At 36.0% G+C, this 25,243-nt stretch overlaps 4 protein-coding genes, 1 long non-coding RNA gene and 1 other non-coding gene across 6 annotated transcripts; 3 read left to right on the top strand and 3 right to left on the bottom strand.

The window, feature by feature from the left end:
- Nucleotides 1-3,925: 3,925 nt before the first annotated feature.
- Nucleotides 3,926-8,374, bottom strand: LOC110620008. Its single transcript, XR_002488736.2, has 2 exons — nt 8,045-8,374; nt 3,926-7,969 (listed from the first exon to the last, which is right to left on the bottom strand). It is a non-coding gene; the product is annotated as an uncharacterized LOC110620008 (long non-coding RNA).
- Nucleotides 8,375-9,262: 888 nt separating this feature from the next.
- Nucleotides 9,263-14,212, top strand: LOC110620949 (putative zinc transporter At3g08650). Its single transcript, XM_021764901.2, has 7 exons — nt 9,263-9,544; nt 9,739-9,782; nt 10,134-10,709; nt 10,937-11,221; nt 11,812-11,940; nt 12,584-12,681; nt 13,263-14,212. Exons 3-7 carry the CDS (start codon nt 10,233-10,235, stop codon nt 14,074-14,076), a joined length of 1,803 nt encoding a protein of 600 aa, XP_021620593.1. The 5' UTR covers nt 9,263-9,544; nt 9,739-9,782; nt 10,134-10,232; the 3' UTR covers nt 14,077-14,212.
- Nucleotides 14,213-14,665: 453 nt separating this feature from the next.
- Nucleotides 14,666-16,634, bottom strand: LOC110620950 (protein RETICULATA-RELATED 3, chloroplastic). The gene is made up of 2 exons (XM_021764903.2): nt 15,948-16,634; nt 14,666-15,825 (listed from the first exon to the last, which is right to left on the bottom strand). The coding sequence occupies exon 2, from the start codon at nt 15,807-15,809 to the stop codon at nt 14,742-14,744; it is 1,068 nt and encodes a 355-aa protein (XP_021620595.1). The 5' UTR covers nt 15,810-15,825; nt 15,948-16,634; the 3' UTR covers nt 14,666-14,741.
- TRNAY-GUA lies at nt 16,341-16,434 on the top strand. Its single transcript has 2 exons — nt 16,341-16,377; nt 16,399-16,434. It is a non-coding gene; the product is annotated as a tRNA-Tyr (tRNA).
- A 221-nt stretch (nt 16,635-16,855) lies between the features above and the next one.
- Nucleotides 16,856-21,830, bottom strand: LOC110620951 (KH domain-containing protein At2g38610). Its single transcript, XM_021764904.2, has 7 exons — nt 21,420-21,830; nt 21,190-21,278; nt 19,738-19,889; nt 18,979-19,095; nt 18,759-18,875; nt 18,474-18,617; nt 16,856-17,399 (listed from the first exon to the last, which is right to left on the bottom strand). The coding sequence occupies exons 1-7, from the start codon at nt 21,497-21,499 to the stop codon at nt 17,253-17,255; spliced, it is 846 nt and encodes a 281-aa protein (XP_021620596.1). The 5' UTR covers nt 21,500-21,830; the 3' UTR covers nt 16,856-17,252.
- A 1,749-nt stretch (nt 21,831-23,579) lies between these two features.
- Nucleotides 23,580-24,323, top strand: LOC110621342 (NADH dehydrogenase [ubiquinone] 1 alpha subcomplex subunit 1). The gene is given in 3 exon segments (XM_021765596.2): nt 23,580-23,864; nt 23,974-23,994; nt 23,997-24,323. Coding segments are annotated over 3 exon segments (201 nt in total). The 5' UTR covers nt 23,580-23,756; the 3' UTR covers nt 24,069-24,323.
- Nucleotides 24,324-25,243: the final 920 nt, after the last annotated feature.

Raw genomic sequence — 25,243 nt, 5'->3', positions numbered from 1 at the left:
GATCATCGATATACGTTGGTGAATCTCTGGCATAGAGATATACGGTGTAAGGCTAAAATCCATGGATCATACGCGTCGATGGAGTCGGTGTTTACTCGTGATGCGTCGCTGGTGGATAGGTTGAAATCGCAGGAGCCGTGATACTGGGAAATCTAAACTCAGCTACTGATGTGCTAGTCCTGGACAATGAGCTACTGCGTTGCGTCCTGGAAGGGGATTTTCTGAACTGAGAAGGTTTGTGTAGGTTTCTTCCTCAAATCCCTAATTAATTTCTTCCTCAGTCCCTAATTTCGTTTGTACTGTCATTGTTACATTATTGTAATCGTGTTTGTTGATTTGAGGAAAGGGAAAGATTGATATAGTATTTGTTGATTTCTGGAGAGGCAATGACAGAAATGTTGGGAAAGGGAAAATTTTGCAGGAAGAGAATTTGGTGCGGTCTACACATGGTCAATGGTTGGTTTGTTTTTGTTCAGCATATGTCAATTGGGACTCCATGTGATTCTAAATTCCATTTTCGATCAAAATTTGAACTTATTACTAAGTGTTCAAATATTATTCTCTTCACATCTTTGCATAGATTATTGGCATGTAGGCTTTCACATATGAGAATTCTAGATTATTGCGCTGGCCTTATTTGCATATGTTTAATTTTAGCACGCTTTCTATTTTATCAAATTGAATAACGTTTTTTAATAGTACGCCTGTTTGGTTTAAATGTTAGATGTAGCTGGTAGCTGGTAGCTGATGAGTGTTTAATAGTTGGTAGCTAACAGCTGGTTTCTTAAAATGACGAATAAGTATATGCATGTTTATTTCTGTTTTTATTACATAAAAATAGATAAATGTTATAAATAATATAATTATTTTTATAATATTTATATTTATTTTATAAGTATAAATAATTTATGAATATATTTAAATTTATTTTATTATAAATTTTTTAATTAACAAATATTAAAAGGATAGCTAACGTGAAAAAGTTTTAAATTAGAGGTGATTGAAAAGACAACCGTCGCCTTTTTAAATTGCCTACCAAACACACAAATTAATTGTTTGGAGGCTGATCAGCTATATTCTAAAAGATTAAATGGGCAGTGGGAAAAGAAATATCACAATATTGTCTTCTTCTTGCTCCATTTAATGAACACAATTAGATGAATGTCTCGCATTTCATTTTCTTGAGTATGCAACACTAAGAAAAAGGAGGCACACAGATTTGTTTCAATATAAATGAAAGGAAGAATTACTACTTACTTTTTATAGTATGACAAAATTTACTAATCAATTCTTTTATTTTAAAAATATATTAAAATATTTATAATATTTTAAAAAGTTTATTAATTAATTTTTTTATTAATTTTTATCGTTGAGTATTTTACTATTTAGTCTCTAATTTTAAAAAATTTATTAGTTAGTCCTCCGGCTCTACTAATTACTTTCTACTAATTACTCTCTCTATATTAAGGATATTTTAAATTTTTTTATAATATTTAATCATTAATATTAACGGAGAGACTAATTAATAGATTTTTTAAAATCTTAAAAATATTTTAATATTTTTGTCAAAATAATGGAATCAATTAGTGAGTTTTACCATATCACATGGATTAAATAGTTAATTTTTCTAATTAAAAAGATGAAGCCGGTGTAGTTTCTGCCCTGGTTGTTAAAACCAGATCTAACCAGTCGGTCAGACAGGTTAAACTGAACCATGGTCTGGTTAGCAAACCTTGTATTTACAGGAATCGGTTATAAACCAGTGCGAACCAGCTGGGTATTTATCAAACTGGAAATTCGGGCTGTTTGAATTCGGTTTTCTAAATCAAACCTCTCTGATTAAATAAACAAACTTGCTGCAAAATACGCCATTTGAACCCTTAAACCTTCTGCTCTCAACGGTTGGTTTACCGGGCCTGATTTAAAAATATTGGTTTCTGCTATTGAAAAAGCATGCCTTTATCTTCTGTTTTTCCTGTGGCATTTCAGAAAAGACAAGGTGAAATTTTCTTGATACTTTTAATGATTAGAATTGTTTGTCTTGAAATTTCTGATTCTCTTTGCTAGTGAGTTTATTCCTTATAAATTATGAATCAAATTTGAATAAACATGTCACTCTAGTTGCTTGCAAATGCTTTTTTGTACGTACCTTTGTCTGTGCATATGTGCAGGTGGTATAACAGCAAAGATGCCAGAACAGTTGACTGATCAGAAACTCGGGAATGTTCTGATATTTTTCTGTACAGGATCACGTCTCTGTCAAGAGTTTAAGAATGGACTCATGCAGACTTAGGTTTTTGGGCTTGTGAAGCTGCTTTGGAAGGCCTTGAGGCATGTTTATGCCTTCTTTCTCATTTTTTGTATGCAAATCTTGCTGCCCAAATGCTAAAAGGAATCGTTGAGCACTAATGGACAAGCATCCAAAATTCATTAATATTCAGCTCCTTAATCGTGGACATTAATGCATCAACCTTTGTTGTAGGCTTATAGCTTTGATGGCTTACAGGTTCTAGTAGTTTCATTAATCTGTGAATTGCTTGTTTATGTTTGAGGGGAGTGTGATCTAAGTTGGGACTGCTTGCGTATTAAATTTGTTGCTTGATATGTGCATATCCGGTCCACAGCAACACTGTTAGTCATGTGCCAAATATTTCATTAAATTGGGCTGTTGAGGCCCACAATTACTTAGGTTACTCGCAAACTGAATGAGCCGAAAATTCCTTTTAAGATTGCTCAAGTGTCCAATATCGTTATTCGACTTCACTGATTCAGATTTAAAGAATAAAATAAAAATAAAAATAAAAATACAGATTTGCCATCGGACTCCAAAATCTGAGTGCTGGGGACTGAAATGAATTAAATGGGCCTCCAAGATCAATGAGGATTACGTCGCCTAAAAAGGCTTTAAATTGGGTCGGAAGCAGCACATATCGTCCACATGGGTTGAAAATTGGGCCTGTAGGCCCAAAACGGCCCAAGTCTCTTTCGAATTGAATTTGATAATTGGGCCTGAGAAAGCCCAAAACTAAGGTCGGAGATGAGTACTGGGCCTACCAGGCCCAAATATAACTTTTTAAAACTTGTTTAAAGGGCCTATGGGCCCTCATATATCGTCTAAATGGGCCTATCTGGCCCAAATTTTCTTAAGTGGGCTTGCTAATTGGGACTGATTGGCCCAAAACTAACGTAAGAGGACTGCACCTTCTAGGCCCAAATAAAACTTTTGAGACTTGTTAACTAAGCATAAGGGCCCACAAATATCCGACAAATGGGTAATCCGGGCCCAAGTTTTCTTAAATGGGCTAGCTAATTGGGCCCGATTAGGCCCATCACTATAGCAGTAGTTGACCCACAAAGCCCAAATAGAACTTTAATTGGACTTGTTACCTGGCCTATGGGCCCACAAATGCCTTTCAAACGGGCACCCCGGGCCCAAATTTTCTTAAATGGGCTTGCGAAATGTGTCTCAGCAGGCCGAAAATTTAATTAGAATTCGGCCTACGAGCAGCATAGGGCTTCTCAATAACTTCTGTGGCCCAAAATTTTTTCAATGGGCTTCCCTCTTGCGAGAAAGAGGCCGAACTAACGATTTTCTTAGGATCCAAACTTTTAAATGGGCCCCCAAGGCCCAAATTATTTTAAATGATCTTCCAATTTAGGCCGTAAATGTCTAGTTGGGTTCTCTAAGACAGCTCTGTAATCGGGCTCTCAAGCCGGGCTGAACAGGCATTCAATTGGACTTCCAAAAGACCCGAGAGCCCTATTATTGGGCTCTGAAGTCAAGTTTTAAGCCCAAATTGTTCCAGGTATATAGGAAACCTCGTACCGGATATTTATTCATAAATATTACCTTTTTAATTAATTTCTCTTAAAAAACCAAATCAAGGAAATCTACGTAATATACACCCAGAAGATTTAATAGTTAATCACAGCTGCTCATATCACGCTGGCAAATTACCCATACAATTTAATTATTATTACATACTTCTCCTCTTGCCACTGTAAAATAAAATGCAAAAGGTTAGAAAGGTCGCTAATCACCTTTAATCTTAAGTGGACCTTATTTATAAATTTGATAACCTGTCCTGAACCAATCAGACAATCAGTTGGTTTGTATCATTTGATTTAGATATTATTTTTTGCTATCCATTTGTAAGAAGAATTACATTTTAGCCCTAACTTCAATCCGCCCTCCTCTGATTTCACCTCCAGAGACCAAGTCCTTGAATTAACAAGTATTTCCCTCTTTCATAATTGGAGGCCCAACAATTATCATCTTCAAAACATGACCCATCCAGATCACTAGGCCCATCTCCCAACACATTATCAAAATTGTCACGACTGCCGATTACTTTTGCATCACCATGTAATATATAGCCCTCAGACAAGGAATCCAAGCAAATAATGGCCATGCTATTTGCAATAGCATCCATATCCTGGATCCAGTATATAGTCCCCTACTTCATCAATAACATGTATGCCTTGGTTCTCATCAGCATTGATCAATACTACTACAAGCAAGATATCCATTAAATGAGGGTACCTTAAACTACTAACAAGTACTAACAAAGTCTCTCTTACACCCTTTTCTACCACAATCAATTTCATGGATCAATGGGTTAATGAGTTTCGGGTGCCATGGTGAGATTAGCAGGACAACACTAAATAGTCAATCTTAATTGATGAAAAAACAACAACTACTGGAATATGAACAATTGGATCGACCAACAATCAGCATCAGTTGCTCCAACACTGTGATTGCCCATTGCAGAGCTCATCTTGTTCTTGGAGATATGTTGTTGAGGAGTGTGGCAATCTTTATTGGTGAATGATGATAAAGTTGGTTGAGGATTGAGAAATGGAGGGAAAAGAACAACAACCAACCCTTTCCTTCTCTTCTTTTCCTTTTCAACAATGAACAGGGTGCTTGCAGGTTGCAATACACGTAATGGGAGAGAGATGGAGAGGGAGATGAGAGAGGAAGGGCAAGAGATAGGACTGAAATTGGAAATACAAAATTTATTTTCTCTTCAGACCACCTTCTACCCAGTGGCCTAATGGTAAACATGAGACTTTTTAAGATAAAGTATGAACAATTTAAAAGTGTGAAGTTCATAAATTAATTAGATTTTAACAATGCTTCTATTACTATACTAATTACATGTAAATATTAGATATAGTAATGTTATGATTTCTTTTTTCATATTTATGTAATTAATATGTTATAATATTTAAATTACATCAAAAGTCAAGTATCAATCATTAAGTTTTCTTGTCCCAACTGCATTTCAAAACAACCAATCATTCATGACGTATTTGCCGTCAGGTTGGTTGATTTACTAGAACAGATTCATAATAACCAAAATGAAAAGTTGGATTTGGGTTGGTCAGGACTCAGGATACAAAATTCAAACAAACTCACATATGAACAGCCATATTCAGCATGACCTCATGAGAACTCAAAAATAAACTCTGTTGTGCCTAGGACTTAGACTTAAGACCTAAAAATCCTCTTTTTCAATAACATCTAAATTTAGTCTATAAGATAGATTTTTTTCCTCCAACAATGAATAAAGAACAGAATTCTAGAATGTACAAGATGCATATTTGCAACTTTGATTCCTTAAAAAAACACAGAGCCAAATATATTACAATAACAAAGTTTAAAAAAACCATCAACATTATATAATCCAATGTAACTCAAAGAGGGAGCAATAAAGTGTTTTGTAATACCAATGCTAAAAATTAAATAAGCTAAATATAAATATTACCTCCAGTAGCATGTTGCATTTCTCTTACTCTCTTGGAGAGCCTATACAATTAGAGGAACAATTAAAACCTCAAAATAGAAAAACAAAGAAGCCAACTCAAATTCAAAGAGGCCAATAAAAGCACAAAAGATTCAAATTGTTAAAGCAAATGCCACTTCATTACAAGCTCCAGAAAATATTAAAAAGAAAAAAAAGAAATGATTAAGTAATCATATTGATAGAAATAAACATAATCAAGGATTGGAACTTCTTGTTGACAGAGAAAGAATTTTGTTTGCATGAGGGTGCGAAAGTTAAACCACACACAAAAACAGAAGATAGGAAAACTGCAAATATTTACTAATTTCTACACTCTTAACATGTTTTCTTGAACCTGCCAGATAAAAAACTAAATTTAAGCATGTTACACCCCAAAATTTTGGTGAAAAAATTTATTTAGAATAAATAACATAATAGAGTAAAGCACAAGCATACTTCTTCGGGTGCTTCTTCGGGTGAAAACAAGTACAAAATAGAAACTGAAATTTTTGCACGCTATACCTTTTGCAGAAGACCAACTTACAAATGTATCCTGCTTTAACAATAATATCTATGTTAAATTGGGTATGAAACTGACAAAATTAACAAACAGGTTACAAACTGTTCCATTACTCTTTTAGGTAGTGTTAATTTTGAAATAAGAACAATAAGCATAAACACATGCACACAAGTTATTAGTGAGTAGCCACAGATCCATGTCAAACTTAAATTCACATTTTAAGAGGTGACTAAAATTGAAGGGCTTACTGCAGCAAGGCCTACTCTGTAGAGCTTCATGGCCAAAATGTGAGCCTCAGTTGTCATGAGAGCCAAAATTTAAAAGAGAACTTATGAAACTAACTTCATATACATATGTATATATATAGCCAACTTTTTTACCTTAGAACCAACCTAGTTTAACAAGATCTACTCAAGGTCTCTTAATTGAAAATTAAAATATCAAAGGTCTCTTCTACAATTTCTGGAACATTCAAATCGTCATCTTGCACATCACTTTGAGTTCCTTCAGAACTGATGGAGTTCATATTTACATCTGGAATTTAGATCCACTGAGAAAAACACTCTCAAGCAAGTTGGTTCTAGACTATCAATAAGATAGTAATGCAATAGAAGAATATATATATATATCGCAAGATATTCATTATGATAAATACAGCAATATAAAATAAAATATAGTTAATAAATGCAGCAACTATGAAAGCATGGAAAAAGAGAGCCTGAGAAAACAATGCCAATAAGAGAGCACTTCAAGGGAGAATCTTTGAACAACATCTGCATGTTGTTAAATCTTTAGGGTGTGTTGGTTAACTGCTAGTCCCATTTACCTATTTCATTGGTCTATCCTTTAAGGGGTTAACAATTCAGGGATTAGTGATAACCCATATAGTGTATTTTTACTAACCCTCTCCTCCTATACATATATATATAAAACAGACTCTAAGGTATTTGTGCAAATAGGTATAATCCGCACTCAGATACTAACTCAAACCAAAATAAACATCTATAACAGACTCTTTACAGAATGCACTAGGGACTAAAATCGACTAGCTATACAACCAGTACTTCAAATATGTGAAAAGTTTGATTAGAAACAGAACAATAATTTCAAGAGTAAGAAGAGATATCAATGATAAGAAATACCAGATAAAGGCCTATGGAATTTGGGGATGCGTTAGAGAGAGCAGCAAGAAAGCCACGGTGCACGGGCCCAAATTGGGAATTTAATCATTAAAGAACTTCATATCTCGTAAACAAGGGGGCAGAAGTATCACACATTTGCAATACTAGGATCAACATAGGCGATATCAAATGAATCTAATGGGAGTAAAAGGCCAAAAGAGTATCACATATTTTGCCTCTCTATCTCCTTTATTTTCCCGCCACTGAAGCCGTATCATGGCAATTTTCCGAGAGACAGTCTCCGAGCTCCAAATAGAAAACCTGATTTGGAAAGAACTTGATAACCGCCTTGTACTCACAAACCCTAACCAGGCAATGCATATAGGTTTCGGTAAAGAATTTCATCAGAAGCAAACCATAATTCTATTATGGCTTGCTTTAGTACTGATAATGGACTTCAAAGAAGAAACTATTCGGCTAGGTAGTTGCCCGTCTTTTAATACTTTCCATCTGAAACGCCATATAAGAATCAATTGGTCCTACAATAACGATTGATTTCACATCATAACATAGCAATCCTGAAATAAATAATGTACAGAGAAGAAGTGAATTACAATAGATCAAATTTGTTTTGGATGGAGGAGGGATCGGAGAGGCGGCCATTGGAAACAATATCGTCGAGAATAGAATTGAAAAGTTTCTATTTCTGCAATGAATTCTTCCACAGAACCCTTTCCTTTGAACCGTGCTTGTCTTCTTCTTCTTCCACTGAAATTCCTTCCTCATACTTAGGTGTCGTCCCTTCAAGGGTTCTACCGGCACCACTTGGAATTTTGCATACGCAGAAAGAAATGCCGATGAATCCGCCAGAACCTGAATCGCGACGCGCGTTTGCACGCTTTCAGTTACGGGGCAAAGAACATGAAAGCAAATATTTTTTAGGGGTAATTATGGAATACAATGTGCACGAGCACCCTGCACACTCCAACACAAAATAATTATTTTTTTCAGTGATTTCAAAAATTAATTTTTATGAGTACATATACAATAATTTTCAATTAGTTAACCAGTTTATTATTTTTAAAACAAACTTGATCAATCTTTTTATTCTTTTAGAATAATCTCTTTATTTATTAATGAAGTTTTATATAAAAATTGTAAGCATTAAATTAGAAAATGTTCTTATAAATATAATCATGAAAATTTTTTTAAAAAAAAGTAATTTCTTTGCTAAAAATATCTAGCAATGAGCAAATAATCTATTTAGTCTCCTATTGAATTAAAAAAAAAATTGAAAGCAAAATTATTTTCGACTGCAAAAATGATTCCAATTCAGTAAAATAAATTCTACAAAAATTCAAATTGAATCACTAAACGTTACACTTTTTTTAAATTAAACTTTACTTATGAATAAATTGATTTTTGACAATAAAATATTCAACATTTGAACAAAATATCATAGTAAAGGGCATTATTTTCAAATTTTGATTCAAATAAAGAATTTCTCACTAACAATAACACTCGTTGCGTTTTATTATCTGTTTTAGGGTTTTTATTTTGTGTGTTGGAATTATTGGGGTAAAAAAAAAAAAACGTCAACCTCTAACATATTAGTAATTACCACAATAAACTATTCGAGTCCCACTCAAAAAAATAAAAAAATGGAGCCACTCAGCCAATTACCAAATGAAAACTCAAACATGACCATGAGTTGAAATTGGTAAGTCCGTCCCGTGTTTTTTGCCCCAAATCCGGTTTTGTCGGGTTAAAAGATTATTCGGGTTTTTCATTTTGCGTCAAAGCTGCTGCGTAACGTCATCGACGTGTAGTTGCTATTTGCTTCTTTTTTTTTCTTTTTTCTTTTTTTTTTAATTTTATTTACAACAAACAAAAAGGAAGACGCAGTTTCTGTTTGATGGTTTTGAGGGATAAGAAAACAAAGTGCTAACCTGAAAATTTTTAGTTTTTAATTATTAAATCCCTCAAAATCATAAGTCAGGGTTTATTCCATTTTGCTTGGAATCTACTTGTCTCCTTCTTTAATTTTTGTTTTATTTGATCTAAATCTGTATTCATACTATATCGATTTCTCTGAAGCCACTTTTGTTTCATCGGTAAATTTTACTTTTTACCTTTATGATCCATTGAAATCAAGTTCTGATAATGATTCAGAATTTGGGCTTTTATTAATTTATATGTTTATGTTTTGCTTGCTGCGAAATCATAGGAAAACATTAGATTTTTTTTTTCTTTGGCAATTAATGTTTTTCTTTTTACTCATCATTTTCTATTTTTATGGATGTTGCAGAAACCAAGCTCTCGAGATTGTTTTGCAGGAAGATCGAATCGCATGTAGGTGCTTTTCACTTCAATTTCATTTACATTCTCAATTTAAGTGAGGAACCCATTTGAGAAAATATGATGTTGCTATTTGGTTATTTTAATAAAGGGTAGAAGGTAACCTTGATCGTCTGTTGTATATTCGCTTTCAAGTGTAATTTTTTTTGCGGGAAAATTTTATTTTTGTTATTAAAATAGTCATTTCAGTTAAAAGTTAGCTAATTGATTGGTAATGACTCGAGGTATTTGATGTTGTAGATGAGTGTAGAATTCCCGGATGGGAGCTGTGAGTTCATTTCATGTATATAAGTACTGGCAATAGTATTATTGAACTAATGGTATTCATTCAACTTTGCATTGCAGCAAACTCATCCTGGCACATTTCAGGCTTTGCGTCTCAGTTTTTCTCTGGGATTTATATGCGGTGGAGTCCTATATAAAGAAGCAATTTTCTTGTGGTGCATGCTAAGGAAAATGCAGTCCATATCCAAAAAAGTCTTGTTATTTTTTCTGTTCTCCTTACTGCTCTTTGGTTGCATTCTGGCACAGTCTGAAAGTGAAACTTTAGAAACGTTAAGATCTGCCCCACATAAAAATGTAGGGAACAGTGTCATAGATGGCACTGGTATACAGAGTGCCATTGATTTTGAGAGCACAAGTAGTGGACTGGGTGATAGGAAGGGCAATTATAACAGAGTTTCAATATCAACAGTTGCTTTATTTACGTTGGCCATGGCTGCTGCCACTGGTTTAGGTGCAGTCCCATTCTTTTTTGTAGAGCTGGATCCTCAGTGGGCTGGATTATGCAATGGAATGGCTGCTGGTGTGATGTTGGCTGCTAGTTTTGACCTCATACAAGAAGGGCAGAACCATGGTGCTGGAAATTGGGTTATGACTGGGATTTTATCTGGTGGCATTTTCATTTTGCTATGCAAGAAGGTAACTACCATTCAAGTATTAAATCTAGTACGTTCCCTGCTGAAATTCATCTTATACTTCTTGGCTTTAGTTCCCATTGCCCCATGGATCAGGAAACATTTGCCCATTTCTTGATTTTTTTTTTTTCATTACTAGATAATGCAAGTTCATTTTTCTTAAAATGAAATCATTATAGTTACCTTGTTAATTTAGATCTCATTGTGCTGTACTTCATCTTTGGGTTCCAGTTTCTTGAGCAATATGGGGAAGTAAGTATGTTGGACATAAAAGGTGCAGATGCAACTAAAGTTGTTCTCGTTATCGGAATAATGACTCTTCATTCATTTGGAGAGGGCTCAGGTGTGGGAGTCTCCTTTGCAGGCTCAAAAGGTTTCTCTCAGGGCCTTTTGGTAACTTTGGCCATTGCTGTACACAACATACCAGAGGGATTAGCTGTGAGTATGGTTCTTGCATCAAGAGGTGTTTCTCCCCAAAATGCAATGTTATGGAGTGTAATTACATCTTTGCCTCAGGTAATAAATTATGCTTCATGATGAGCTATAGATGCTGACATCACTGTGTAAGATATGTGAATCACTAATACTGGAAGGAGAAAGAAAAAGTAAATCAATCCATAATACACTTCTAATATGCTGTTAGTACGGGAAGCTTTGGCAAACTATCTTTGCTTCTGGTTTTGTGCAATGCTTCTCTGTTGCTCCGGAGACTGAATTTAAGCAAATCAAGTTGCATCCTTTTTTGCCCCCCTCTTTTTATAATTGAAATGTTCTTTTTGGGTGGGTTGGTTGGGGAGGGTGGTTTTTGTTGGGGGTACGTGATTGTTGAATTGACTAAGCAGTAACCACTCTGATCCCTATGCATTAGTTAGTTGGTGGTGTAGTAAGATCTTGAAGTATTAATAGGGAAGCCTGTTTTTCAACATGAAAATGGAAGTTTACCAATCAGCTGTAGACTTGCCTTTTCTAGGTCAATACCTTAAGGTGCATTGCAAATTATGATAACTACACTGTGTGAATCGTGCAATTTTTTCTTCAGTTAGCTTTAGAATTAGTAACTAGTTCTTTGTTAGCTTCTCAGTTATGGCCATCAATTCTTTTTGCAGCCAATTGTAGCAGTTCCTTCTTACATGTGTGCTGATGCATTTAACAAGTTCCTGCCTTTCTGTACTGGCTTTGCTGCTGGATGTATGATCTGGATGGTTATTGCTGAAGTGCTTCCTGATGCTTTCAAGGTAACTTTATGTGATCCAGACGAGAGAAGAAAAAGCCAGGAAATTAAGAGGGGTTTTTGTTTCGGGGGAGCAGTAAGTGGGGGGATGTTGGAGTGGTTTTTCTTTCTCATTGTCGAATTGGACCTTCACCTGATATGGGTAGTATTTGATTTCAATAGATGGAGAAGTTTGTCAAATTTCCATTCAATAAATCTCTTGAAGTATGTGTCATTACTTCTTTTAAAAAGGAAATATAGAAAGTCTTTTATTCCCTGTTAATTCCGTTTATTTGCCCACCCATTCAATAAATCTCTTGAAGTGTGTCATTATTTCTTTTGAAAAGTAAATATAGAAAGTCTTTTATTGCCTATTGAATTCCATTTCTTTGTCCACTGGTTATTCATTAAATAATGAGATCTGAGAGCTGGTGCAAGTCTTATTGCTTTTTTAGTATATATCTACCCCTAGTTTTAAACTAAGGTGGCACTTCTGAATAATTTTATGAACTAGCTTTTAAAAATTGCTCTTTATTTTTCATTCTGGCTGGGACGAAACTATTAATCCTAAAACTCGGAAACATCTAAATGTGAATGTCAACACCAACTTTATATGTTTAGTTTTGGTTTCTCATAATGGATGCATTTGTCTGCCCCTTGGACTGCAGGAAGCCTCTTCGTCACAGGTGGCATCAGCAGCTACAATTTCTGTAGCATGTATGGAAGCTTTAAGCACCATGTTCCAGAATTTCAGTCATGACTACAAGTGAGTTGCTATGGAGCTTTGGCTTAACGAATGCATGTCTGGAAGTAGCAATTTCGCATTATGATCGCACGTTCACTTGACGTGCCCTTATGGATACATAGTGCAAATATTGCTATTCTTGCTCTTCGTTTTCTGCTATCTATTTGTTGTTATAATTGGATTTATATAAACATCTAACCCCACAAGTTTCATCATGAATTCTGCTTCTTGGAGCATATGTATTTTGATTCTAAGCATGCTTTTAAAAAACCTGCACGTAATAACAGTTTAAAGTTTTTCAACAACTCGGAACATAGAATATTGCTTTCTGCTAGTAGCTTTAACACTTAAACCTTGAGATTTTATTTGATTGGTGATTTTTTACTAAAAATTGCATGTAATGGCTCTTGTGACGAATGTCTTGTTCGTTATCCTCACTCCACAAATGACATAGTTTTCTTCTTATAAGGATTATGCTATGTAAAGTCTGGCCATATCATTTTTTAAACTTTTTTACCCTTTTCTTGTAGCTGTTATATATATATATATATCACTGGTCTTGCGTTTGCTATTTGCAACTAAATTTCATTTTCTGTTTGCAGTGCAGAGGATGCTTCTGGATTCTTTGTTTCACTGCTTTTTGGCCTTGGGCCATTCCTTGGTGGCATCATTCTTGTTGCATTTGCTCTTGCATTCCATCTTCAGCATGCGCTTCTCATGGGTGCAGCATCTGGCATTGCTTTTATACTTGGTGCCTGGCGACCACTACAGCTACTTGTGTCTTCAAAGATGGGGGTTATTCCTCTAATGTTTTTGCTTGCTGTAGGAGCAGTATTTGTCCATGTTTGTAGCTCCAGCATTATGAGCCTTGCAGGTCGCAAAAGGGCATCAACAAATAATTTACCCACAATAACTGGCTTTCCCATGAGTGTTCACACCCTTCAATCATTCCTTTCATGTGGAGCAGTAGCGTTTCATGCATTAGCAGAGGGACTTGCACTAGGGGTGGCTGCACCAAAAGCTTATGGACTCGGTCAGCACATGGTTCTTCCTGTCTCTTTACATGGACTTCCCCGTGGTGCTGCTGTGGCTAGCTGCATCTTCGGTGCTACTGACAATTGGCACAATGCTCTAGCAGCAGCAGCTTTAATTGGATTTATGGGTCCAATGTCTGCCATTGGATCAATACTTGCGGGAATCGACTACAGCGGCCTGGATCATATAATGGTTTTAGCATGCGGGGGATTACTCCCAAGCTTTGGAAGGATAATTCAAAGGGCAATGAGTTTGGACACACCGAAGGGCACGTCTGGGCTTGCAATTGGAATTGGTTTTGCTACCCTCTGCTTAGCGTGCACCAAGTTGGTCTGCTTGCACACACCATACTGCAATTCTGCTCCAGAGGCTGTCAGATGAGACCTACCTGGTTTGATTTCTTAGATGACATGTTCAGGGAACTTAAAAAGAGTAGATTATTTCTTGGAAACGAAAGTGACAATACATTGTATACTATTTTTTTTTTCATTATTACCTTTCTTAGTTTTTGGCTTTATCGATTTTCTCAAAGCGTATGAAAGGGGAAAATTTTGTGGAGTTGCTGGTTTCTTCTAGATGAACATCTGGTTGGAGAAGACGGGTCCCATAATTCAAATTACAAGAAATGGATTGAAGGTCCCATTATTTTCCATTTTGATTTTAGACGAAGATGGAATTTTTGTTTTGAATACTGGTTGCTGCCTGAAGAGCATCATTTTCGTTTCTTTTAAGATCGTCCAATGCTCACAAGGTACCAACACCAACAAAACATTCAAACTACTAGCGGCTCAGCAACCGGCAGCCGACATTAATGCTTCTTCATTCTTGCTCGTTTTATTTGGTATGGTCGAAAGATGGAAGTCTTGGGGTTGACCCAATTCAATCACATTCCTTTTTTTTTTTGTCGGAGCAATTCAATCATATTCAAAATCATAAATAGCACAAATCATCACACCTAGAAACTAAATCCTAGACAAGACTCACCGCCTTGGAACCTTAGATTTTTCATTACATGTATAAACATGTGTATAACAAGAGCGATCACTTCACTTGAAAGTCGACTGATTGTTCTGCAACTCCTCTCCCCTGTCAAGCAACTTACCCTTCTCTGAACCCTCTGACGCATCAGGTTTCGCTTCTCCACTGCTCTGTGATCCTGTCAACCTTGCCAGTATAACAAAAGACATCCCACCCAGAACGTTGTTCAAGCATCGAAGCACCACCACCGAGCTCTTGAATGCAAGAGGAGGGAGCCCCTTCTCCAGCAAAAACTCTACCCCGTTCAGGGTTTGGTATCTCAAATTACTGCTAATGCCCATGTGAAGCGCCCATGTCACTGCGTTTAAAACTGTTGGAGGTGGCTTGTTTGGAGTCTCAAAAGTTGGATCCATCTTCCTCCTCATCGCAATCAACCCATTTGAGAGTGCAGTTCCTACGAGGCCTGCGGCGAAACCAACAGCTGCAAAAATGGTTCCTTTGTATACAACAGTACCGAGTCGATTCATGAGGGTGAAAGCACCGGGCTCAAACATGTGGCTTGTTGGGCAATTAGCAAAGACGCCAGGGAGACTGGCGCTTGCAGCAGACGCAGTAGGTGCCAAAAGGTACATGAGGGTGAAGTTCAATATCGAACCAACGACCAGAGTCGAGAAAACGAAGTCGAGCTCATCGAGTCCAAAATTAGGACGAGAAGCCATGTCACCAAGAACACAAGCAGATACACCTACCAATTCCTCCATCAGAACCTTGAAGGGGAACTGTGGATCAGCAGCCACCCTTGATCGCCATCCGTTCAGGAAAAAACCAAGAATCCCAAATTGCGAAGCTGATGAATCCTCGAAATTGGAATCACCACTCCATCCTCCACTTCCCCCGCCCCCGCCGCCGCCACCACCATATCCCCGACCTATTCCGCTGTTCCCATTGCCTCCACCGTGTGAAAACTCAAGCCCGGAAGGTTTCGGGTGAGGAAGAAGGCGAAGCGAATGATTTCGAGAATTGGAAAATGGGAAAGAAACAGGAGGATAACCGGGATTGTTGACACGGGCGTTCTTGGAAGAACTTGAGTATTGCTTTGCAGATACAGAGCAACGGAGCTGGGCCGCTGTTGCCATTTTTCAATCAAAACTTCTATATAAAGCAAGAAAAAAAATGAATCACCAACAAGAATTCACAGATCTGAAACGGACGAAAATGACTAAAAATCACAATATGGTAAAATAATACATGCAAAGAAGTAAATAAAAGCGAACCTATATAAAGGTAGACGAATTTGAGGCCAAAAAAGGAGAGAAAAAGATCAGCCAGATAGAAAAAGGAGGATACCGATGAGTGTAAATGGAGGAAGGAGGTGACGGATCAAGGTGGTCCTTGATTGGTCACTGTAATTAGCTAAATGATGGAAACTTAGAAGAGATGATAATCAAGGGATTAAGGAATCGGTAGGAAAGGATATACGGATAGCTGCCATTAGCAAGAACCAAAATGGGAATAGAATAGCCGGAGAATCAACGCTATCGTCAACAGCGCACAGATGCTAGTTGCGAGTCGAGACGACAAAAATATATAAGTGGGGTTGGTCGACCGCTAAACCCTACAAAACCTGCCACATTCATTTAGGTCAAATTGCAAAAGAGACAGCACGTCCGACCTTAGCTCAGTTGGTAGAGCGGAGGACTGTAGAAGGTGAAGGGCCTGTTAGCCATCCTTAGGTCGCTGGTTCGAATCCGGCAGGTCGGAATTTCCCCTTTTTTTCCTTAAGAAACTTGCAAGATTGAGATTTTGAATTTCTTTTATAGCTAATGGATCTTCTTCGTGTATTGATGAATGCCAAAGGTTTGTGTTCGAGCTGCGAATTCACATAAATTAGTCTGAAGGGAACTTACAGCTTCAACCAGAATTCGAGGATACATATTTTTATTAGAGCCTTGAACCTAGACCAATTAGCATAGCACATACAACAGTTGCATTAACCGTGAAACACAACCCAACAACGGTTTTCATGTGGTTTTTGTGCGCATCACGTGATTTTTGTTCAAGTGATGAAACGCAGTATGAGATAATTGAAATGGCATGAGACCAAAATGTCCAAATTTTACTCAAAAGTACATTTTTTATCACACTATGAAAATACTGACAACTATAAAACTCAAGGACTCGATTGTCTTTAACATCTAACCCCTTCCACCATTGATAATATTTCACTCTTCCAAGTTCTACCACAAGAATAAATCCAATGAATATATTAAAGTTTACATTTAAAAAGGAAGAAAAAAAAAAGACCTCAGCAAGCCTAAACTCAAGAACCAGCTAATAATTCCTTTTGTTTCTTCTTTTTTTTCTCTAGAGTGCTTGCCATTTTTGTCTTTTTTTGTCTTTTTACCTTGGGAGAAAAAATAAACAACAATAAACGAAACCCCCACCAGAATCCTCACCAGCAATAACTGTTAGCCTATTCTTTGTAATTGTGCTGAATTGACATGCATTGGAAGCTATTCACATCTGTGAAATTGTGTAGCAAGATGAATGCCAATACATAAAGAAGCAGGCATCATCTCTTAGCGTCCTGTTTTTGCACGTTTCATTCCACTTGTATTGAAAGGAGATACGCTACCACTCGGTCCAGGACTCTCTTCTCTGAAATTTGAATTAAGCAAAGCTAATTCCCGCAATTGCTGCCTCTTGATAAAATCTTGTGATTCATCCTGCACATGGAAAAAAACACTTTACCCAAGAGAAGAAAAATTGAAATGCTCATTTACCATCAAACCCCACCATGTGTTATAGTAAATATGCCCGCAGAATTCATTTGTTATGACTATAAATAAGAAGAATAAGGGGATGTTATTTTATGGAGAAAAAGAGTAGAAAAAGAAGATGCAGTTGAGAAGCTACATGAGGTAGTTAGATAAGTCAAGTAGCTGTTATACCTGACAGGAATTAGGCAAGAGGGTGCAAGAGTAGCAGATGACTCCCAAATAAATATCAAGATTCTAATCATTTTCCCTCTCTCATTCTCTATTTTCTCTCTCCTAAGTTCTATTTCTCTATATTTCTTCTCCTATTTTCTCTTCCTTCTTTCTCTATTTCTCCCTGTTTCTATTCTTCTCTGGAATGAAGAATCCTGCTCCAAAACATGAGACATACGCCGAGGCTGGGAAACTGAATCATCCCTTTACTCAAACTGAAGTGAACTTGTGAACTCTTGTCATTTCTCCCAAACTAATGTTTTGGCTAAAACCTTTAAAGGAAGAGCTTGCAAAAAACTTCTAGAAAAAATAAATTCTTAAAACTAGGTGTAGTTAGAATTAGTTCTACAGATTATGCAGCATTTTGGTCTCGTGGCACAAAATGGGAAACGTTAAACAGAATAGGACTTCAATTTTCACCCTCCAAGATAACAGCTCTCCCTTTATTTTATTCTGAGCAGCAGATGCTGGCACTTAATTCATATGTAACAATAAAATCACTTTAAAGCTCAAACATTAACTGAAAAGCCCACCTTCATAATAAACACACAGCTTCAATGGAAGTTATAAACAAAGTTATAAACAGTTAGACCCATGTATATAAAAGTAGAAAGCAGATTTTCCATGAGTTTAAACACATGGAGCGTAGAATTTTCATGATGTTCCCCTCTTCAAACAGTCTTAACAAGTAGAAAAAAATAGAATCAGCCGAAACTTTATGCTTTAGGACACAAAACACATAAATGACTATCAGTGCCATGATGACTACAAATTCTATAATAACATAAAAAAGAAGAGTGGAGTAAATACCACAGGTTTGAGAAGTTCTTCTATAATTTCTTGTGCCTGTCTGAGCCTCATATCAACAACATTGGCTGGCAAATCAGCTTCAATCAATATGTGAAGTGGATCATTAAGGTGCTCATAGCCAGGTCTTCCCCTTAACTTCTCTTCCTTCAGGATGCAATTGGATAAAAATATTAGGTTAAACCTAAATATTAAATCGTTGAAAAGGGAAAAGGTGGAGAGGAATCCATTCATAAATTTTTAATATAAATTTTAACAAATAAAAGAATGTGAATGAGCACCCACTACCTTGTCTGGATCCTTTATTGATCCTTTCCCTCTAATATATACACGGCAACCTGTTGTAGCTTCCACCCGTTTCAGCGAATTGCCTCTAGGGCCTAAAAGTCGCCCTACAAAATTGAACTACCAACAAGAAACAGCCAGAAAAAATGTCATTGCTTTTCATAATCTATTTTATTATTTTATGAGGGTAAATCTAACATGCAGGAAACAGAATAAAGCTTACATTTGGATAAGTATCTACTGGAATTTCCAAGCGCAAAATTCTTTTGACAGTGTATGAACTAGGGCTTGCAGGTGCACCTTGCCAGTCCATTGTCATTCCAGGGGGCCCACTTAATCTCTGCAAGAAGGATTTTAATTTTATTACCACGCATTGAAGACAATCAAAGCAGATAGGCAACAGAGAAGATCTATACAAGTAATGAAGATTGTTATTTATGTCTGAAATACAGGGAATTGCTTGAACTCATCACTACATACATTTCTAGTAACTTAAAGGTGATATAGTTAGGACTATTGTCCTTGGATCATATCTTGCTCTTGAAAGCTTATCTTGCTGGTGAAAAGCCTCAAGATTTACAACTGCCTCAAGATTTTTTTTAAATCATTGGTCCTAGTCTTTTCCTTTTACTATATAAAGCTAGGCTCTTAGTAGCTTTTAGGCATGAAACACTGAAACAGACCATCACCTGGATCCCTTCTGCATTAATTTTATATCCAATTTCAGCATACAAGATTAGATCTTTTACATGTCAAATTCCCATACATAATAAAGCAGAAAATATAAGTTGGAGAAGTGGTTTTTTAAGTATAACTAAAACAAATAAGATTGCTGAAACGGTTTATTTGTCACCACATCTATCCAGATGTCAAACTGCAAGGATGCATATTCTGGGTTATGGTTAACAGGCAGGTAATCAGAAACAAAGGATTTCAATACTTCAAATTTAAATCGCAAACAAAAAGCAGACGAAACAATTACCTCCTGAGGAAGACCATTCCAACTGCCTAAACCTGTTCCAGCAACATTGGACATAAGGTTTGATGAAGCCATGGGACTGGGGCTTCTATGCCGAAGTCTGTCAAAATCGCCAAGTCCCTGGTTGGACATCATTCCCGAAACACGAAAAATTTCTACATGCAGTAAAAAAATTATAGATAATAAAGAATCTGAGAAACAGACACAGGATTATAGAAATAAAACAACACTAGAATGATGAATGCACTAAAGGGACAAAATGGAAGCCTGCTATTAGGCTGGAAAATAAGGGGACATAGCAGAAGAAGAAACAAGCATAGTCAGAATAAAGGAAACAGAAACAGAAAATAAGTTAACAATCCCCTCCCCCAACCGACGGGGAGAGAGAGAAAAGAAGTTACAATGCATTTAAAGAATGCTCGAGGTACTTGGTTTGACATGTCAGTAACAAATAACATAACACCTTACACCTCCAAAACAATACTGATCCCTGGAAGGTTGGCTAGTCCTTATATGTTTTAAGCACACAGCATCCATTTTCTCTTCAGATTAAACATAAACTGCTTAAAGCTATGACTATTTTTTGTTTGAATCTAAGAGGGTTCAAAGTAGAAAATAGATAGTAATGTAGTCATCTAAGAACTTGAACATCTAGTAAAGCATCTACTACAGATCTAATATAGCGACTTTTATGCCATTAAGTTAACCCAAAATAGCATGCCATGTCATCATCTGAAAAATGTACAAGACTCAATGTTTTAATATATTCATCATATATGGCATAAGTAATGCTGAAAAACCCTTAATTACTTCAAACCAGCCCTTGTATATGATTGTTCGCTAAGCTCTTTCGTGCAGTCAGGTTAAATTCTCAAAAAGATCATTTTACATGGCCAAGTGACTATTTGAGACTATGGCTTGATTGGGCTGAGTATGACCACTCCACCATTTACAAGGTCTTCGATTATCTAGAATTTCACCCTGCAATGGTTCTTCTACAGTAATACTTCCATAAATCAGCCAGACTATTATGGTTTATGCTAATCTCATGTAAATGCATAATTGGCCCACTCCACCAGACTTAGATCCATCCTTTACATATAGAAGCTACGTAAGCGTTCAGATACTATCTTAAAAACAATTTTAAGATCCTAATTGCAGCTCATCCAACAGCCTAAACTCAACTGGAGAAGTTAATATCAAATGAACTCAAAAAGAAGTGCTCCCCCATGATCAAGCAAAGACTATAAACGAAATCCCATAGTCAGAGAGCAACGAGAGTGAATAAGCAGAAATCAGATAGTATCACTCGTGCCGCTGGAAAACAATCAAAGACATCTAATTACACACATAAATCACATTCATGAAGAGTAAAATACAGGCACCAAAAGCAAATAAACCCATGAAAATCTAGAAAAACCTAGATCCAAAAATATGAAATACTAAGAAGTGGACCTTGATTTAACAGTCTGCTACATATCGGGAGAATCTGCATGAAGGGTCCAAGCTTCTGATGCTCCGCTAACAACTCTGACAAGTACTGACTACGAACGGATCAAAACAACATAATTCAGTACACAAAGCTAGATATAATTAAATTAAAATAAAATCCCAATCAAAAACCATTTTTTTTCCCGTTCACTTTTGTGCAAGTGAAGGATATGATGGGGATTATGGTGGCATACCTGTCAACATCTGGAGTGCTTCTAATCTGAGGAGAAGCAGCTCTTGCAGGTGAGAAGTTGGGATTATACAAACCTGACATGACTCTCTTTTCCTGAAGATTTTCCTTTTACGTTTTCCCCCTTTCTTTCTTCCTTGAACAAACAAAAGAATGAGATGGAAAGAGAAAAATAAAAGGGTTTTAGTTGTGGTTGTTGCAGAAGAAAAAGGAGAAACACAGCACCATCAATAACGGAGGGTTTGTAATAAGAGAAAATTAAATAAATATACACTAAAAAGAAAAAGTAAAAACAAAAAAAATGGTCTACTCCTCTGGACAGACTCTGAAATTTGCAGAAAGTAAGCCAAATCGTTTTGTCTTTTTTTTTTTTTTTCAAAGTCGCTCTGGTCGATAGAGTTTAGACCAAATTAAAAAATTAAAAAAAAAAAAGTAAATAACAGTGAGGAAACAACATGAGATGGTGTTTTTGGGAAGCTGAGTAAAGAAAGAAAAGGGAGAATTACCACTTACTCTATTGTCTGGCTTTTGGAGGAGGAAAATATAAGTTTAAAAAAAAAAAAAAAACGATACTCCATGCGTGTGTACTATACCTGGAAGGTCCTTGCTGCGGCGTAGGACACGTGTCATCCATGCAGACAATCAGTGCCGTATCCGAGGGTGGGAAAATGGGGGTGGTCCCACGCGAGCAAGAGGCCAATGCAAATATAAAATTGATAATGATGTCGCCAACGCAGGCTGTGCTGGACCCTGCTGGTACGCTTTGCGTTAAACTACGCCGTTTTACCCTTCAATAGTCATTGAACACGTTGTTGACCATAGACCACTTGAAGACTAACAGTAATTTTCTTTTTTACTTTCGGTGTATAAATATTTTTCTGAAAAACGGAATTAAAAATTTTAAGTAATATCATTGTTATAAAATAAAAAATGCATGTTCTAATAAAAAAAAACACAAGAAGCTGAATTATCATTTGTAAAAATATTTCAATTATTGCGGCAAATATTAATTTTCAAAACTAAAAGCAAATATTTGAAAAAGCGGAAAAATGAATGGATATTGGATGTTAGGTTTAGTAGCTTTACCATGTATCTCATAGGCTATAAGGTAAAGCTACTCCAACATTTTTGGATTAAGGAAATGAAAATTTTATTAAGTTTTGTATTTTAAAATTTACAATTATATTTATGAATTCATATTAACTGAAAAAATATGTCAATAATTTGAATAATTATTTTCAAAGGGAACTTCAATCGGTTGCGTTATAAGGCGAACACATTGCCTTAACAATGGAAAGTGTAAGATTTAATACTATCATTATATACAATCTGACCAGATTTGCATTTTCGTCAATAAGCATGATTGGGCATGGGTGACAAGTCACACAGGATAAAATGATCAGCCATCAGATGAGGAAGAATTCTCTGGGAAGGTACAGCTGCTATTATAATTTTTACAATTTCTACAAGCTTATAACAGTCAAGCTAGTGTATGATAAGTTTTAATTTACTAATATTAAAATTATTATAAGCTGTACATTTAATACAAATCATAATTATAATATTTTGAGTTTGAAATATAAAAATAAGAGGGAAATAATGAAAATTGTCAAAGGAACAATCTCATACACACCCAAAGGAAGCATCTCAACCACAATTAGGTCTCCAATAATTGAATTAGGTCTGCTATTAACCAGGTAATTTGAAGTCAACATAAGACAACAATCTATGCTATAGCCTTCCAATAATTGCATGCCACAGTAGCAAACGTAAACATCCATTCTAATCTAATGATTATGAACTTCAGAAATTAGTAACAATTTTAATCTAAATATAGGGGAAAAAAAGAACTAATATAGAATGTCATTTCAAGATTAAGAATTAAAGAATTCACATATGAATGTTTATTGGAATTGTTATTCTTAAATATGTTATTAACAATTATTAAAAATTAATTTAAAATTTTAATTATAAAAATATAGTAAGTTTAAGTTATATTTTGTTTAACCACACTTAAAAATATATATATTCTTTAAAAAAATCGTGTTTTCAACTTTCAGATCTCGATATCAATCGAGGTTTAAATTTGTAAAATTTGGGCCCTGAAAAGGTGGGTCATGAGCCCAATGCTAGCCATGCATAACATGGTCGGGACTAGACAGATGGGTCTCATGAAGGTGGGTTATGGGGCCACAGGGCCTGATATCCGAGGGATTATCGATCGAAATACTCGCTCGAAAACTTCAGCGTTGTAGAAGGGGAAGAAGAAGATGACCGACGGACGGACGACGACGACGAGTAAGGGAGGAGATCTATCGTTAATTAACAGACAAGAAGCAAAATGTCGTGGATGTGGTTAGAAGCAGCTCTACCGCTCGGAATCATAGCAGGAATGATCAGTGTGATGGGTAATGCTCAGTATTACATCCACAAAGCCGCTCATGGCCGGGTACCATCTTTCTACTATATTTTTCTGCTTAATCTGTTAGATCTAATCGTTCAATTCTCCTTCTTAGTTGTTCCATAGCTCACTTTTTTTTTTTGGCTAATTTTAATAGCCGAAGCACATTGGTGATGATATATGTGGGATGTGGCCATGGAGAGAAGAGACAACAAGCTCATGGACAATCTTTCTGCCCCTTCACCCAATTAGTTTTTTCTCTATGGTACCTTATCTTTCAATCCGAATGTGGCTTGCATACGGCACTTATTGGTAATTTGCGTCAGTTTTTTTTTTTTTTTTTCTTTTTTGCTTTATTGCTGGTTCTTGAAGCTGTAATTGATCAAATGCTTCTGTCTACAGCTTTTGGGCAGACTTTATGTGAAACCATAACTTAAACTGCAAAAATTTTATGGTAATTATAGAACAGATTGTTGATTGTACAAATCAACTACATTTGGATTGATTCATGCCAAAGTACTGTTTTGGATGTTGGGTGAAAGAGAAAAGGTTGAGGTTGATTGCTTGGATGTATTATTATGGATGCCCATATTAACTTAAATTAAGTATGAAGATTGCAAATTAGAAATGAGGACTGAATATAAGTGCAGTTACTAAGATATGTATTTGGGTTGCCCACATTTGGATGATTGTTTATGTGGATAGAGCAAAGGTTAAAATTGATTCCTTCGATCATGCATTACAACTGCTTGGTTTATGATGGGCAATTATCATATTAAATCCACCAACTCTTGTCTTGATCAATTAATGTAGTTTTTATAGCAAGTAAAACATTTACAACTAATATCTATTTGAAATGTACATATGTTCATATAACTGGAAGAAAATTCATTATAAGTTACAAAGAGCTCTGGAGATAAAAGTTCATCAGAAAGTAAGCATGTCAAGTAGATGGAAGTAAGTCAGCTGTTGAAGGTCAATATGCTCAATGCCCTTGGACATGGAATTGTGTGGTCAAATTGGAAATGCTTGTCACATCACCAATGATGTCTATTGAGCATAATCATGACAAATAACCAAACAGAAATTGTCATCTAATGTTTGCACTAGGCACGGCCTTTCCATCAACCTCAATGACTGAAAAAAGATATTGATGATTTTTGAGGGAACATTTGTTACATGTTTTGAAGCTGGGCGCTATTAACCTCTTCATATGTGCAATTGTCCTGCTAATGATTTCAGGAAATCAGAAGATATGCTTTAAACTGACTTCTGTTCATGGACAGAAACAGATGTTGCTCTATTAGCCCGTTCTGTAACATATGAGGACAAATATGACGTGAGGTTACTAAACTATGTTATCAAGATGGTAGTCTCAGTCATTTCGAAGTCAATTGGTTGGGCTTTTATTTTATTTTATTTTAGTT

Source organism: Manihot esculenta, chromosome 8 (assembly GCF_001659605.2).
Source record: "Manihot esculenta cultivar AM560-2 chromosome 8, M.esculenta_v8, whole genome shotgun sequence".
NCBI lineage: Eukaryota > Viridiplantae > Streptophyta > Magnoliopsida > Malpighiales > Euphorbiaceae > Manihot > Manihot esculenta.
This window is presented reverse-complemented; position numbering and strand designations above follow the sequence as displayed.

Coding starts and splice junctions, on each gene's coding strand:
- LOC110620949 (XM_021764901.2), top strand. CDS start 10,233: ATGCTAAGGAAAATGCAGTCCATATCCAAAAAAGTCTTGTTATTTTTT. Junction 11,222..11,811: donor TAATTACATCTTTGCCTCAG/GTAATAAATTAT, acceptor TTCTTTTTGCAG/CCAATTGTAGCAGTTCCTTC. Junction 12,682..13,262: donor AATTTCAGTCATGACTACAA/GTGAGTTGCTAT, acceptor TTCTGTTTGCAG/TGCAGAGGATGCTTCTGGAT.
- LOC110620950 (XM_021764903.2), bottom strand. CDS start 15,809: ATGGCAACAGCGGCCCAGCTCCGTTGCTCTGTATCTGCAAAGCAATAC.
- LOC110620951 (XM_021764904.2), bottom strand. CDS start 21,499: ATGTCAGGTTTGTATAATCCCAACTTCTCACCTGCAAGAGCTGCTTCT. Junction 19,890..21,189: donor TAGCAGACTGTTAAATCAAG/GTCCACTTCTTA, acceptor TACTGCATGTAG/AAATTTTTCGTGTTTCGGGA. Junction 17,400..18,473: donor AAGAACTTCTCAAACCTGTG/GTATTTACTCCA, acceptor TTCCATGTGCAG/GATGAATCACAAGATTTTAT.